At 49.4% G+C, this 17,024-nt stretch overlaps 1 protein-coding gene across 1 annotated transcript in view; it reads left to right on the plus strand.

The window, feature by feature from the left end:
* Window positions 1-17,024, plus strand: part of LOC133360142 (multivesicular body subunit 12B-like) — a 30,263-nt gene that overhangs the window by 3,359 nt on the left and 9,880 nt on the right. The window contains exons 2-6 of the mRNA XM_061578728.1: window positions 5,721-5,828; window positions 10,285-10,381; window positions 12,795-12,924; window positions 13,504-13,668; window positions 15,119-15,219. Coding sequence (XP_061434712.1) covers window positions 5,721-5,828; window positions 10,285-10,381; window positions 12,795-12,924; window positions 13,504-13,668; window positions 15,119-15,219 — 601 coding nt within the window. The remainder of the gene's footprint in view (window positions 1-5,720; window positions 5,829-10,284; window positions 10,382-12,794; window positions 12,925-13,503; window positions 13,669-15,118; window positions 15,220-17,024) is intronic.

Consider the following 17,024-nt stretch of genomic DNA (forward strand, 5'->3'; position numbering starts at 1 on the left):
CGTCACAAGTGATGGCGTAATCGTCTTGGCCTGCAAGGTGAATCGGAATTAGAATATTGTATTTATTCTGCAGGGTGAATCCGATGAAATAAAAGCTCTTTCGATTTAAAGCTTTCGTGACTGCAAGGATTTCTCTTCTTGGTTCTTTAGGTAAAGTCACGTATAAGGGAAGTAATAAAATAATAAATTCAGACGCTGTCTCCCGACAGACCTGGTCTTCACCTGAGGACGGCTGCTTGCGTTGTGGCCGAAACGTCATGAGAATTGTTTAATGTTTTCATTTTTTATGAAGCTCTTTGTTTCCAGTAGGGGCACGGGGTCAGAACGTTATAACAGCAAACAGTACACAAACAAACACGATTGGAATGCAGAAAGTACAAGAAATGTCAATAAAATCGATTAAAATATATATGCAAATACAACTAAACTCTTTCATTTGACGAGGTGAAGCCGACCGAGCTATTAGCTTATTGTTTCAGAAGCGACGCGTCCATCACAAACGAAAGCTCAACGAAGTGGTTTATCACCATCGCAGTAGCCAAATGCTTTAAATACTCTGAACGCACGTTGATTGAACCAGAACACCCTTGACAAAAATTAACACGATCACGGGAAGAACATGCATTATACAGCAGCAGGCGTCAGGGTCGGGATCGAACCCACGACCTCCTGTACACCAGGCGAGGTAGTTAACATCTCCTAGCCACCGTGATGATGATGAGAGAGAGAGAGACACGCAAACTCCAAATATACAGCAGCAGGCGTCAGGGTCGGGATCGAACCCACGACCTCCTGTATACCAGGCGAGGTAGTCAACATCTCATAGCCACCGTGATGATGATGACGAGAGAGAGAGACACACAAACTCCAAATATACAGCAGCAGGCGTCAGGGTCGGGATGGAACTCACGACCTCCTGTACACCAGGCGAGGTAGTCAACATCTCCTAGCCACCGTGATGATGATGAGAGAGAGAGACACGCAAACTCCAAATATACAGCAGCAGGCGTCAGGGTCGGGATCGAACCCACGACCTCCTGTACACCAGGCGAGGTAGTCAACATCTCTCCACGGGCCGATCGTTGAGCAGCGTAGTGAACGGAGGAGCCAGTGCGTAGACTATAGACGATTGTGCCGATGCCACCACCGCCACCACCACCGCCTGCGGGTTTTGTACCGCACTAAAGAACAAGTCTGCGCCTGTTCCAGTCACATTAGCCGAGAGCGTTTTCACCACACCCAGTCGGGGGAGTTTGTTCAATAAACACGTGTTCACAAAGATCCCCCGTGTAGCCTCGATCGGCGTTTGGGGCAAGTGCTGTTAGCGAGCACCTATGAAGGCCGGCACGGCACGCGAGAGGGGGTGGGTGGCCAGCACCACGCCCGGCCGCCTTTGTCTCCCTCGTGGTGATGTTCACACATCGTACTCGTTTGAGGCTGAGTCGACTTAGGGGAGGCATAGGACCGGTTCAGATAACAGTCACTGGCGTTGGCCGTGAGCGGGAATCGAACTCCCAGGGTCGCGCTAACCACTACACTACCGCTCCCCGCACTACCGCTCCCCACACGCACACGCGTACACACATTCTTACACAACACACACACGCTTGGAAACCGATATACTTATACTGTATATGTGCAGCTACACATAAATAGAATCACTCACCCACACACACACTCATATTTACCAAGACAACAAATACAATGATCCCCCTTATAACCTAAATAGACTTGGGGCAAGTGCTGTTAGCGAGCACCTATGAAGGCCTGGCACGGTACGGGAGGCGGTGGGTGGCCAGCACCACGCCCGGCCGCCTTTGTCTCCCCAGTGGCGATGTTTAAATACTGCACGGGGTACTCATTTGAGGCCGAATCGGGGCTTGTGCCAGGTTAGGTGCGCTTTTAGGCCATGTGAAGTGTCAAAGGCATGAGATAGCCCAGGTTGAACAGTTATAACTGTGATAATTAATGTTTTACCCCTTTTATCTGGCAACTAAACTGATACCTTTTTTACAAGGAGTCATGTTTGCATAGACCACAATACCTGCGGTCAGAATGCAAACAAAAACACAACTCTGATAATGTATGCACTGTCCTTGAAGTTGATTGAATCCACACCCGAGACAGCTTTCCTCAAAGCCTAGTCTTACATGGTGTTGGACCAGATGACGCGAAAAAGGGGCACAACTCAAAGTCAATGCACCATCAGAGTATGAGAGCTCGGGGTAAGCATTTACACCATTGGAACCTCCTTTGCCAGTAGCAAAATATGTTTCTTACACAGTTATAACTGTGTATCTCAATTGTTCTCTATGTATCTCTGTGTACGTATTTATGTGTGTATTGAACTTCTTTTGCACGGTACGTAATAGCTCAACCCAAGCTCTGATTGTTTGATATTTGCTTTGCCTTGACGCTTTTCGCCCTTTGGCGTTCTCTTACCTAACACGGTGAGACAATCACATGAATGGGCATGTGACTCTGGTTTAGGCCAATCATTTTCAGGGACAATGATTACACTGGTCAACAAAAACAAAACATTTTTTTTCTGTCCTGGACTTTTGCAGCTGTTTGACACATTTCAGGGTGCTGATTCCAAATCTGATCTCAGATTTGCTCTATCACATCTCATTTTTAAATCCTTTATATTAAGTTCGCTTGCTTGCTTGCGCACTTACGACCGTGGTGTCTCCAAATGTTTACACTTTGTAGGATTTTTTTTTATATTTATTTACCAATTGCTTAATGGTGGCAGGCAATCATCTGACCCATAGGTGGCAGCCATCTCAAGCCAGAGGACGAGAGGACTCTAGCCGCCATGCATATAAAGGATTTAGAGTGAAAAACTTTGTTTTTACGGGTTATACTTATTATGCTATCGGCATACCCCATTTTCATTGATTTTACCCGAAGTTAACTCTGTCACTTATGATTGCAAGTTGTTGCGAGTCAGTGACTGCTTTAGTGTTAAAATACGGTGCTGTATTTTTAGGATAGTGCGTTTATAATATCATTTTATGTAGATATCCACATTTATTTAATATTTTTCTTCCGCAGTTTTTTTTTAAAATGCAATATTTGATATCTCAAAAACCTGATGTGATAGACAAAAACTGATGCCAGATTTGGAATCGGCACCCCAAAATTACATTAAAACCGTTGGAATACCTTATGCCAGAAAAAGTGTGTTGACCAGTGTTATCAAAGCGCACGCTTGTTTTGCATCCTTTACAACAGGCATGCCGTGTGGTTAGCGCAGACTCCGATGCCTTGCTATGTACGTATGTATGTTGAACCTCTTTCTGAGCGTGCTAATCGGAGGTGCCAAACGTGCAGTGGGTGTTTATTTGGAGTTTGAACATCTTAACACCTTCCGTATTCCTTGCCGGAAAGGCGTAATGAAGCCTAATTTTCAGTTTTTGTTTTCTTTCATCATCTGGATACCGACAGAAAGGGTCCCGCAGATATAAACGGGCACCGGTGGGGGTTGCCGCTGAAGCAGCGATTCATTTTGCACGTCCAATTCGCGTGACACCTTTATTAATTGGGCTTTATCGGGGTGGCAGGGAGGGAGGGGTTCACAACAGGCGTTTGTTTACGCGGCATAAACTCACCGAAAAGAAACGCAAATTACGGACCGCGATATCGGGTCGCGTGCGAAAGCGCAAAAAAAAGATTAACTTGTACTAATTATCGTTCGTTGATAATTGTTTTTTACTGACAAACATGACTCCTTGTAAAAAAGGTGTCAGTTTTGTTGCCAGATAGAAGGATAAAAAACCAATTATCATATTTTTTACTGGCAAATGAGGTTCCAATGGTGTAAATGCTTACCCCGAGCTCTCATACTCTGATGGTGCATTGTCTTTGAGTTGTGCGCCTTTTGGCGTCATCTGATCCAACACCATGTGAGACTAGGCTCTAAGGAAAGCTAGTCTCGGGTGTGGACCAATCAACTTCAAGGACAGTGCACATTATCAGAGTTATGTTTTTTGTTTGCATTATGACTGCAGGTATTGTGGTCAATGCAAACATGACTCCTTGTAAAAAAGGTGTTAGTTTTGTTGCCAGATGGAAGGGTAAAAAAACAATTATCATATTTTTTACTGGCAAATGAGGTTCCAATGGTGTTATCGTTCGTTGTTACGGGCGGCCCATCGGAACGGAAGAAAGGCGTCTGTGGGTTGGCTCCTGCTGATTCCATTAAACACTCAACGGAACGAGGTGAAAATGAGACCAGCGTCGTTGTCCGTTCAGAACTAAAAGCGATTGTTTATTTTTTAAATCCTTTATATTAAGTTCGCTTGCTTGCTTGCTTACGACCGTGCAAATCTTTCGGTCGTTTTTTAACCCACTTCCCGTGATCCAATCGAGCTGACATTTTGCACACAGTCTCGTTGTGCGTGACAATGAATTTTCATGAAAAAAAATTTTCAAAAATTTTACACTGTTTAGGGAAAATTTTTTTTATATTTATTTACCAATTGGTTAATGCTGGCACACAATCATCTGACCCATAGGTGGCAGCCATCTCAAGCCAGAGGACGAGAGGACTCTAGCCGCCACGCATATAAAGGATTTATAATGAAAAACTTTGTTTTTACGGGTTAATTTTATTTAAAGACTGGGCCACGCGCTGGTTGTTACGCTCCAAATGCCGGGGCGTGCGGGCGGGCGGGCTTGGCGGGCTGATTTCATGTCGCGCGTTGTACAAATTTGAAAGGAACAAAAATTATCTCGCCAGTCGAAAACGATCCCAGTACGAGCTGGATCGACACTTTTGAAGGTAATTAATTTTGATCACTTTTTTTGTTTGTTGAAGTGATTTGTTCGTCACTCGACACGCGCGGGACAAATGTAACCTAGCGTGGTGGTGCCCATTCAGACGCTGTCTTCCCGACAGAGCTGTTCTTCACCCGAGGGACGGCTGCTTGCGTTGTGGCCGAAACGTCGTGAGAATTATTTTATTTTGTTTTATTTTTATTACTTTATTATTTCCCTTCTACGTGATGACTTTACCGAAAGAACCAAGAAGACGAATCCCTGCAGTCACGAAAGCTTTAAATCGAAATTTAAATGTAACCTAGTTTAAAAAGAAAAACATCTCAATTAAATCACGACGTTTCGGAGGCAACACAAGCCTCCGTCTTCACGTGGAACCGTCACAGCAAAATTACTGTATCCCGGGTACGGGTAGCCGGGTATCGGGTACGTGTACGGGTACCCGTTTGCGACCCTGGTGCGGCCGGGTACGGGTACGGGTAAGGAATCAAAACCCGTTTGCGACCTCTGCTACGAACCCGCTGACCCGCGTTCGATCGCCGCTCACGGCCAATATCCGAACCGATCCTGGGCTCTCCCCGAGGTAGACTCCACATTAATAAATGAATCCCTTGGCGCGATGTGGTGTCAATGTCGACACGGGGAGGGAGACAAAGATGTTTGTGCAGGTAGATTGAAGAACGCGCAGATGAGCGTAGCATGTAAAAAAAAAGCCATCGTCCTTATCTCTGTGCGTTGTTAAATCGTTTTCCGTTGTCCAGCCTGCACTCATTTTTCTATTGCGATGAGCTTGGTCGTCATTTGCAGATTTGAAATTGAGCCCTGTGTATGCCGTGCATCGGGGACGATGTATTTGTCACACACACACACACGTGTTAACGTGTCTGTCCATTGCGTTGTGCGCGCGTGTGATTTTTACCCTCCCGCCTTGTGCTTAGATCGCTCGCACGATGGAAGGCTCTGATGCGGATCTGTGGAAGGACGGACTGTTCCGGGCAAAGACGAGCCGTTACCTGTGCTACACGCGCCTCCGCCCTCACAACAATGTGAGCACTCGCACGCAAAGACAACAACCTCCCCCGCCATAGCCTGTAACAGACTGTTGGGGCAAGTGCTGTTAGCGAGCACCTGTTAAGGCCGGCAACGGCACACGAGGGGGTGGGTGGCCAGCGCCACGCCCGGCCGACTGTCTCCCCAGCGGTGAGGTTTACACACCACGCCATGTACTCATTTGAGTCCGAGTCGACCTAGGGGAGGCCCAGAACCGGTTCAGGTAATTGTCATCGGTGGTATTCGCCATGAACGGGAATCGAACTCGGGCCGCCGGGTTCGTAGCGCAGCGCGCTAACCGCTGCACCACCACTCCCCCCCCCGTGTGTGTTCACACACGCACACAACACGCATACGGATGGTGCTCTATAATCACACCCTGTGTCGGACAACCGCGTGTGCGTGTGTGTGGCGTGTGAGTGAGTGAAGGGCGTCACTGCAGAAACAATTGGCCGTTTCAAAAGCGTGGACTTGGTGTCTCTGAGCAGGATAATGTTTCGGGCGCTTTCAATAAATAATCTTGCGGGAGAAGAGACCAGAAATCGGAGACGCGTCACAGCCGCGACCGCCTTCATCGGTCGTGAAGTAAAAATAATAAGAAAATAAAAATATAAGAATTTTAAAAAAATTATAAACATTTAAAGACAAAGGCACAGCCCCTGCAATTTCTTACTCGCACCACCGCTGGCAGAAGAGGCCTCCGCCAGTCGAGGGGGAGCTCAAGGTGAGAGCTCCCTGTGGAGGGCATTTGGCCTACTCTTCCATGCCACATCACGGAAGAAGAGGTGGGAGGAAACCCACACACTACCTCGCCTGGTACACAGGAGGTCGTGGGTTTGATTCCAACACTAACATCTGTTTATTTGGAGTTTGCGTGTCTCTCTCTCTCTCCCCGGGGTCGTGTGGATTTTTCTCCGCATTTAGGATCAACATCACTCGTCCAGAGTGTTGGGCCGCTACAAATTTCCACGTGACGATTATCAGCCACTTCGTTGAGCTATCATTCGTGATAGCGGGCCTGTGACCTGGTCATATAAAAAAAATGTGTTTAAATACTTTAGTTTTTCACGTGACACCTCCTTTATTAATTGGCCGTGCCGGAGGGATTTACAGCAACGCATTTATTCACACGCCGAATTAACCCGGAAAGCAACGCAAATTACAAACCGTAATTTTGGGCCGTGAAAAGGCCTGCGTGTGTGAAAGTACAAAAAATGATCGACTTGTCGTCACCCCGAGGCGTTCATCTTGGCTGTGCACCTCCGCTCGTGTTCGGTCGTCCTCACGCATGCGTGACGTCACGGTGAGAATCTGAGACCTCTGGTGTCAGCGTCGGGATGAGGCTTGCCTCCCTCCCCCCCCCTCCTCCTGACCCTGAGAACAACGGCTTCCCTTCAATCGCCAGAACCTCGTAATGGCGTACAAGAGGCCCAACCCCGAGGTGGCCGGGCGTATCGGAGGTCTGGAGTCGCTGAGGCCGTGCCGCTGAAATCCTGGGTTTCTAAATAACGAAGTAAAGATTCATCTTCTTGGTTTTTTCGGTAAAGTCATCACGTAGAAGGGAAGTAATAAAATTATAAAAATAAAACATAATAAAACAATTCTCACGACGTTTCGGCTACAACGCAAGCAGCCGTCTTCAGGTGAAGAATGAGACACTGCCAAGCTTGGAGCTTATATATAAGCTGGGTTGGAGGTGGAAGAAGAAGAGCGCCTTAACAAAAGAATGTGCATATGAAGAGGAATTTAGCATATTCATGGGAAATGCGTAGGAGGTGGGCGGGGGGGTTTCAAGGCGCTCTTCCACCTCCAACCCAGCTTATATATAAGCTCCTAGCTTGGCAGTGTCTCATTCTTCACCTGAAGACAGCTGCTTGCGTTGTAGCCGAAACGTCGTGAGAATTGTTTTATTATGTTTTATTTTTATTATTTTATTACTTCCCTTCTACGTGGCTTGACCGAAAGAACCAAGAAGATAAAGATTTTTAACTATTTTTTTATTTTATCGGATAGGGCCCCGCTAACCGACACGGCTATATCGCGAATGATGGCTCAACGAAGTGGGGGGGGGGCTTATCATCGGCATCGTGGAAATGTAGAGCAGCAGCCAAATATTCCGATGAACTCGCGACGTTTATTCTAAATGTGGAGGAGAAAACCGGAGGACCCGGAGAAAGATCTACGGGACCACGGGGAGAACATTCAAACTCCAAATACACAGCAGCAGGCATCAGGGTCGAGATCGAACCCACGACCTCATGTATACCAGGCGAGGTAGTTAACATCTCCTAGCCACCGTGGTTCGAATCCTGGAGTCAGCCAGTCACCAATGACTTACTCGCACGGAGAACCGTAGACGCACGGAGACCCGTAGACTCGCACGGAGACCCGTAGACTCGCACGGAGACCCGTAGACTCGCACGGAGACCCGTAGACTCGCACAGAGACCCGTAGACTCGCACAGAGACCCGTAGACTCGCACAGAGACCCGTAGACTCGCACAGAGACCCGTAGACTCGCACAGAGACCCGTAGACTCGCACAGAGACCCGTAGACTCGCACAGAGACCCGTAGACTCGCACAGAGGACCCGTAGACTCGCACAGAGACCCGTAGACTCGCACAGAGACCCGTAGACTCGCACAGAGACCCGTAGACTCGCACAGAGACCCGTAGACTCGCACAGAGACCCGTAGACTCGCACAGAGACCCGTAGACTCGCACAGAGGCCCGTAGACTCGCACAGAGGCCCGTAGACTCGCACAGAGGCCCGTAGACTCGCACAGAGGCCCGTAGACTCGCACAGAGGCCCGTAGACTCGCACAGAGGCCCAGTCACCACTGATGACAGCACACACACCATAAAAAAGACAATGGCACAAAATGTGGCTGTGGACGTAGTTTACCATTCCAGCAGTTGATTAGCGAAATTACCATGCAACTTCATTATTTTTAAACATAATTGTGCGTTCCTTAGTCCATGCATGCCCGATTAGCCCGTTTTGCTTAGGTACGGTGCGAAAGAAGCTCAACATACATACCTACCTCTCGGAGTCATTCTCTCTCTCTTGAGAGTGAATACATTGATAATTGGTTTTTCACCCTTTTATCTGGCGACAAAACTGACACCTTTTTTTACAAGGAGTCATGTTTGCATTGACCACAATACATGCGGTCGGAATACAAACAAAAAACAAAACTCTGATAATGTATGCAGTGTCCTTGAAATTGATTGGTCTACACCCGAGACAGCTTTTCTTAGAGCCTAGTTTCACATGCATTCCGACCGCAGGTATTGTGGTCAATGCAAACATGACTCCTCGTAAAAAAGGTGTAAGTTTTGTTGCCAGATAAAAGGGTAAAAACCAATTATCATATTTTGCTACTGGCAAAAGGAGGTTCCAAAGGAGTGAATCCATGATTAACATTAACAGTAGAATTTGTCCATTTTAGGTGGCACTGCCGATTTCATCCGTCTTACGTAACATGGTGGTGGTGATGACAATGATGGTGGTGATGATGACGCTAATTACGGTAGCGTGCATGCGTACGCCAGAGGTCGCAACCGGGTACCCGATACCCGTACCTTACCCGATACCCGGCTACCCGTACCCGGCTGGGTACGGGTAGCCGTTTGCGACCCTGGTGCAGCCGGGTACGGGTACGGGTAGGCCGTGAGTCACTGGTGAGTAACCGTTTGTCACTCATTTCGGGTAGGGTACGGGTAGGGTACGGGTACCCGTTTGCGACCCTGGTGCGGCCGGGTACGGGTAAGGAATCAAAACCCGTTTGCGACCTCTGGCGTACGTGCGTGTGAACTCATTCGTTCATCACGCGCAGTCAGCGGAGGACCGTTGGCGCAAAAAACGTGCGGCCTCTTGCGATGGCGATCGCGTCAACTCTTCTTGCTGCTACCCACCGGTGTTCCCGCTTATTGTTTGGCGAACGCCGCTTACCAAACCCCGTCCCACGCGCCCTCTATCCACCGGGCTTGTGAGGTTTTTTTCTTTCTCGATTTCGTTCTTTCGCGTTTTTGTCCGTAGCGTGCCACCCGATCCACCTCTGAGTCCACGTACGTGTGTGTCTGTGTGTGTGTGTGTGTGTCTGAGTGCGTGTCTGTGTGCACCTTATGGGGAGCGGTAGTGCAGCGGTTAGCGCGCTGCGCTATAGCCGCTCACGGCTAACACCAGTGTGCGATTATTTGAACCGATCCTGGGCCTCCCCTAGGTCGACTCAGCCTTAAATGAGTACCTGGTGCGGTGTGTACACATCGCCACTGGGGAGACAAAGGCGGTCGGGCGTGGTGCTGGCCACACACCCACTCGTCCGTGTACCGTGCCGGCCTTCATAGGTGCTACTCGCTAACAGCACTTGCCCCTACAGTCTGTCAAGGCTATACGGGGGATCTTTATCTTTGTGTGCACCTTTAATTTCGTCGTCGTCGTCGTCGTCAGGGTTACCCAAGTAACGTGCTGGCCGATCTGAAGCTCCTCGGAGAGAAGGAGACGCTGCCCCAAGGATTCTTTGCCTTGTCCGAGACGCTGGATACAAGTGAGTGAGCGAAGCCGTCGTGTGCACGAGACATCGGTTCCACCCACGTTTGGCAGATCGCTAAACGGTGATTTTCTTCCGATTTAAAGCTTTCGTGACTGCAGGGATTCATCTTCTTGGTTCTTTCGGTAAAGTCACGTAGAAGGGAATAATAAAATGATAAAAATGAAACATAATAAAATAATTCTCACGACGTTTCGGCCACAACGCAAGCAGCCGTCCTCGGGTGAAAACCAGGTCTGTCGAGGCGACAGCGTCTGAATTAGAGACGTCTGAATTAGAGACGCTGTCGCCTCGACAGACCTGGTTTTCACCTGAGGACGGCTGCTTGCGTTGTGGCCGAAACGTCGTGAGAATTGTTTTATTATGTTTTATTTTTATTATTTTATTACTTCCCTTCTACGTGACTTTACGGAAAGAACCAAGAAGGTGATCTTCTTCTAGATGTGAAGTTTTCCTGAATGCAATGATCACCACACTCTTTGGTTCTTTCGGTAAAGTCACGTAGGTGAAAATAAAATTAACTACTACGGTAAAAAAAATGTTGCTGGGGTTGTGTTCCACCTGATGACGGAGGCTTGTGTTGCCTCCGAAACGTCGTGATTTAGTTTTTATTTTCACCTTGGTGACTTTACCCAAATACCCAAGAATATGAATCCCTGCAGTCACGAAAGCTTTAAATCGAAATATTAAAATGTAGTTTAACACGTAAGCTTTCGCGACCAATATCCATTTTTCGGTTAGATCGCTTAAAAATAAATGTGTCGTTAAACCACAAATCTGTCTGTCGCTAGTCGTACTCAAATTGTAAATGTTGTAAATGTTGTGGATCTACTCTCCAACTCACAAGTGTGTGCTACACTAGTAACGGGTAGGCACATCACGTGACAAACCTTACTAATTGGCTGTGTCAATTCTTCGCGGAGAGTTTAAAAAAAAACAAATCTACAGTGATCCCTCGTTTATCGCGGTTAATGGGGACCGGAACCCCTCGCGATAGGTGAAAATCCGCGAAGTAGGATTGGTCCCCTAGGAATTTCCGTATATGTGTGTGTGGGTACCAGAATGTTTAAAATATGTATATTTATACTTTATATATATATTTTACTTAAATCTATTTAATTATAAAACCTTAATATTATACATTCATTCTCTCTCTCTCTCTCATACGATACGTATTATGGTGTTCTACACTCACCAGTAATGACGACGACGATGACAATGACGATGACAATGACGACGATGACAGACCTGTGCAGTTCGATGAATCTGATGATGAATGATGATGATGATGGTGTTACTGCACAGGTATAATGAGGCCTTTAAATCAGTTTGAAAAATCCGCAATGCACTGAGGCCGCGAAACTTTAACCGCGAAGTGGCGAGGGATCACTGTATCTCTTTCAGATCGTGAATTAGATGTTTTGATAGCAAGCTCGCAACGGCAGCTGTTTAATGGGAGGAAAAAAAGACGCGTAGTTGAAGAAGGGCACGTTGCTAGTACGTTTGACAACAGAATGTTGTTTAGCAAACAAACCGAATGTGATCCGAAACATCCACGGAACAGGTTGATATGTACACAGGCCGCGTGTTTATGGAACGCACGGTAAGGTTTATACCCATCGTGTGTGGATCATGGGACCCCCCTTGCCATTATCAAGATATAAAAATAGGTTTTACCGCAATAACACGGGTGTTAAGATGTTAAAACAACTAAAACCTTTTGCAAGGAATCGTGTCTGCAGTTTCAAAGACAATGCATATAATGATATCGGAGGATGTTTTTTTTTGCATGTTCACCACAAGTTTTTGTGGTTAATGTAAAGATCCTCCTTATAGCCTTAACAGACTGTTGGGGCAAGTGCTGTTAGCGAGCGCCTCAATGAAGGGCAGCACGGCACATGATGGGCTGGGTGGCCAGCACCACGCCCGGCCGCCTTTGATCGGTACCGGTCCGCGACCCGGGGGTTGGGGCCTCCTGGTGTGGTGTGTGTGGTGTTGTGTGGGGTAGTGTGTGTGGTGTGGTGTAGTGTGTGGTGTGGTGTAGTGTGTGATATAGTGTGTAGTGTGTGTCGTGTGTGGGGTAGTGTGTGTGGTGTAGTGTGTGGTGTGGTGTGTGGTGTGGTATAGTGTGTAGTGTTTGTCGTGTGTGTGGTGTGGTGTGTGGTGTGGTGTAGTGTGTGTCGTGTGTGTGGTGGTGTGTGGTGTAGTGTGTGGTGTGTGGTGTGTGGTGTGGTGTAGTGTATAGTGTAGTGTGTAGTAGTGAGACAAAGGCGACCTGGCGTGGTGCCGGCCTCCCACCCCCTCGTCCGCCGTGCCGGCCTTCATAGGCGCTCGCTACTCGCTAGCAGCACTTGCTCCTAGGGTCTGTTAAAGGCTACACGGCCGAGGGACCTTTGTCTTTGTGCGACAGATGAGCCGGCGCTGAAGAAGAAGCGACTGTGCGTCCAGCTCATCCCTCGCGAGTCCACGGAGGCGGCCATCACGGACATCATCGTTAGCGGCAAGCCCAAGCAGATCCCGTCACAGTACACCTTCATCGGGTGAGTGGCGCCATCATCGTCGCCATCATCCAAACCATTGTCATCCAAACCGTCGTCATCCAAACCGTCGTCATCCAAACCGTCATCATCCAAACCGTCATCATCCAAACCGTCATCATCCAAACCGTCGTCATCCAAACCGTCGTCATCCAAACCGTCGTCATCCAAACCGCCATCCCGACCGTCATCATCCAAACCGTCATCATCCAAACCGTCATCCAAACCGTCATCCAAAGCGTCATCCAAAGCGTCATCCAAAGCGTCATCCAAACCGTCATCCAAACCGTCATCCAAAGCGTCATCCAAAGCGTCATCCAAAGCGTCATCCAAACCGTCATCCAAACCGTCATCCAAACCGTCATCATCGTCGCCATCATCAGACGTGACAAGTCACTTCGTTGAGCTATCATTGGTGATGGCCACGTCGCTTCTGCAGTGGAGCCTTACCTGCTAAAATAAACAATAGTTTAGTTTCATTTACGTGATGATGATGATGATGGCGGTCATGATAATCGTGACGATGACAACGATTTGAACGTTGACGCTGACGACGATGACCCCGCGTCCTCCGTTGCCCAGGGAGACCAACGGAATGCGGATCTGGTACCGCATGGGCCGGGTTCCCAAGGTCGTCCCGGCTCCCGCGAGGAAGGAGGCGGCCATGGGGACGACGATCGACGGCGCAGCGGCGACGGCATCGGCGGCACTCCAACAGCAGTCGACACCTCACCCCAACCTGCCACAGTACGTACTGAGCAGCTTGTCACAGTACGTACTGCCTGAGCGCACACACACAGCGCTTACTGCCACAGTACGTACTGCCTGCCTCGGCACACACACACACAGCGCTGACTGCCACAGTACGTACTGAGCAGCTTGTCAGAGTACGTACTGCCTGAGCGCACATACACACAACGCTGACTGTCACAGTACGTACTGCCTGCCTGAGCACACACACACACAGCGCTTACTGTCACAGTACGTACTGCCTGCCTGAGCACACACACAGCGCTGACTGACACAGTACTTACTGACCCAGCTTGTCACAGTACGTACTGAGCAGCTTGTCACAGTACGTACTGCCTGAGCACACACACACACAGCGCTGACTGACACAGAACGTACTGACCCAGCTTGTCACAGTACGTACTGCCTGCCTCGGCACAAAGACAAAGATCCACCGCATTGCCTTAACAGACTGTAGGGGCAAGTGCTGTTAGCGAGTAGCACCTAAGAAGGCCGGCACGGCGCACGAGGGGGTGGGTGGCCAGCACCACGCCCGGGCGTCTTTGTCTTCCTAGCGGCAATGGTCACACACCGCACCAGGTACTCATTTGAGGCCGAGTCTACCTAGGGGAGGGCCCAGGACCGGTTCAGATAATCGTCACTGGTGTTGGCCGTGAGCGGGAATCGAACTCGGGGCGCAGTAATGCATGCACAGTCAGAATCGGAATCTTTATTTCAACTGCAGGAAAGAATCCGATGAGCACTGAAGCTCTGTATCACAGACGCCCAGTATGCGTACGGAGGTTGGTGTGCTGTAATTAATCGCTTAAACGTAGAACCTTTGACAGAAACGCGGCTACTGCCACGTGAAATGGGGAATTGCGCGACCCAAGCGCTCGCTCGCTCGCCCTCAGGTTGGTGTCGGTGACCTCTTTGGCAATTCTTAGTCTTCTTTCGTACCACTGCTGACACAGATGCAGAGCCAACAGTTTCGCATTCGTGTGGGTCAAGCCAGACAACCACGTTAGGAGCCAGCGGAGTAGTCGTATCATCATCATCATCATCATCGTCATCATCGTCGTCATCATCGCTGCCGTGATGTCTCCTTCGTGTTTGCGGGCATTGCATCGTCGCTCGTTGTTGTACTCCGCTCTCTGTTCTGGATGACCACGGTCGCACCATCACTACTGCTGCTGGAGAGTTTTAAATGTTCCGTTTGTGCATCAGGCATCGCCCGCATCTACTGCTGCCGCCACGGTTTGCGCAGTGGGTGCGTTTTAGAGTGGACCGTGGGCAGCCTCGTTGAAAGTCAAACTCCCAGAGGGGGATCTTCCGCTTTGGGTCTTTCGTAAGAGATGCCATTCACGAGTTTTACGGATCGTAAGCCCGGGCCGTGATGCGATTTCATTAATTCGTTCATTCCGTGCTCCCCACCCTCCCCCCGCCCCGCTCCGTTGATTGCCTGCAGTCAAAAGTCTCTGACCCTGCCGTCGAGTTTCAAGAAGGGTCTCCCCCTGTCCATGGGGCACACTCAGCGCAACGGTGCGGACAACATCTACGGCATAACCGGTGAGCAGTGAGCAGAGGTCGCAAACGGGTTTTGATTCCTTACCCGTACCCGTACCCGGCCGCACCAGGGTCGCAATTGGGTACCCGTACCCTACCCGATACCCGGCTACCCGTACCCGGCTGAGTACGGGTAGGGTACGGGTATCGGGTAGCCGATTGCGACCTCTGGGATGAAGCCATGTTGCAGGCGTGGGTGGGTTGATTCTAGGAACTTGAATTGTGAGAAGAGACAAGACGTTGGGAAATGAGTGACAAATGGTGACTCATCAGTGACTCACGGCCTACCCGTAGTCGTACCCGGCCGCACCAGGGTCGCAAACGGGTACCCGTACCCGTACCCGGCCGGGTACGGGTACCCGTACCCGTACCCGGCCGGGTACGGGTAGCCGTTCCCTACCCGTACCCGTACCCTACCCGAAATGAGTGACAAACGGTAACTCACCAGTGACTCTCTCCTTCTCCGACCCAGCTTAAAATACGCTGCCAAGCTTAGCAGTGTTAATTGGAGCACTGTCCTTCCGACACACCTGTTTCTTTATCTGAGGGATGGCTGCTTGCGTTGTGGCCGAAACGTCGTGAGATTTTTATAAAGTTTTATTTTTATTATTTTATTATTTCCCTTCTACGTGACTTTACCGAAAGAACCAAGAATATGTACAAAGTGTGTTTTATATGTAAAATTCATTCTCCGTTTTGAACCCAAAAACCACACTCGCTTTTACCCGAGCCATGCACGTGCGCAGTCGACGCTTGGCCTTGATCGCGGCACGCGATTCCTCGCTCAACGCGGTAGGGGTCTCTGGGAAAAAAATTACAAAAATTACAAAAATGTATATTATTAAAAAATCTGAATAAAAGCCCCCACGTCGAAACGCGAGAACGTTAACGTTCGAAAGCTAATTAAATCTCGGAACAAAGCGATGAAAGGGAGTGGGCTTGAAAGCACAGATTGGCACTTTTTTTTTTCCACCCCTCTCTCCCCCCACACCCATCACGACCTCTGGAGAAAGGCCGGTGAGAGAGAGAGAGGGGGGGGGGGGGTTGGGCTGGTGGGGTTTGTGTGTGGGGGGGGGAGGGATATGCAAACGCATTATTCCGCACTCTCATTTTGCGAATTAATGTGGATTAAATAATGAGCCGCCGTGATCCCTGGTCCGGGCTCCCCGCGCGATAAGAAACCATCTCGTGCGTAATTGCCACGGTCCTGCCACGTATTTTTTTTCTTCGCCGAGAGAGCGAGACAGACCTACGTGGGAATTGCAGAGAACGCGTTTAATGCGTTCTCTTGCACGAGCGGTTCGTTGTCCTACCCCCCGCCCCTCCGATGAGGGCGATTGGCTACGTACGGTGCGAAGGAAGTTCAACGTACACCCCAGTATACAAACGCATACGATAATGCACCAACGCTTTCGGTCTCGCTTGTAAAACGTAACAAATGCGTGGAATGAATAGTAACACATTCCTGCTGCGGAGGGAGCTGGTAGGAACGTTGGGTTGCTCGGTCAATGGCCAGGGTCAACGGCCAAGGCGTGGTGTATTCCGCAAATATGCCCGACTGTGAGGGCGGGCACAAGCCGGCGTGAGTAGGTTAAACGTTGAGTTTTATAAGGGCACCACGGGGTGACCAGCCCCTCCCCACCCAGCCCCTCCCCTCCCCATCCAGCCCCTCCCCACCCTCCCCACCCAGCCTCTCCCCACCCTCCCCACCCTCCCCTCTTCACCATCCCCACCCTCCCCACCCAGCTCGACGGACACAATAATCCCCTGTGGGCTGGTGTAACCAGGAGGTTCCTACCAGTAAAATA

Source organism: Lethenteron reissneri, chromosome 67 (genome assembly GCF_015708825.2).
Source record: "Lethenteron reissneri isolate LAM-NWPU_2019-01 chromosome 67, ASM1570882v1, whole genome shotgun sequence".
In the NCBI taxonomy this organism is placed as follows: domain Eukaryota; kingdom Metazoa; phylum Chordata; class Hyperoartia; order Petromyzontiformes; family Petromyzontidae; genus Lethenteron; species Lethenteron reissneri.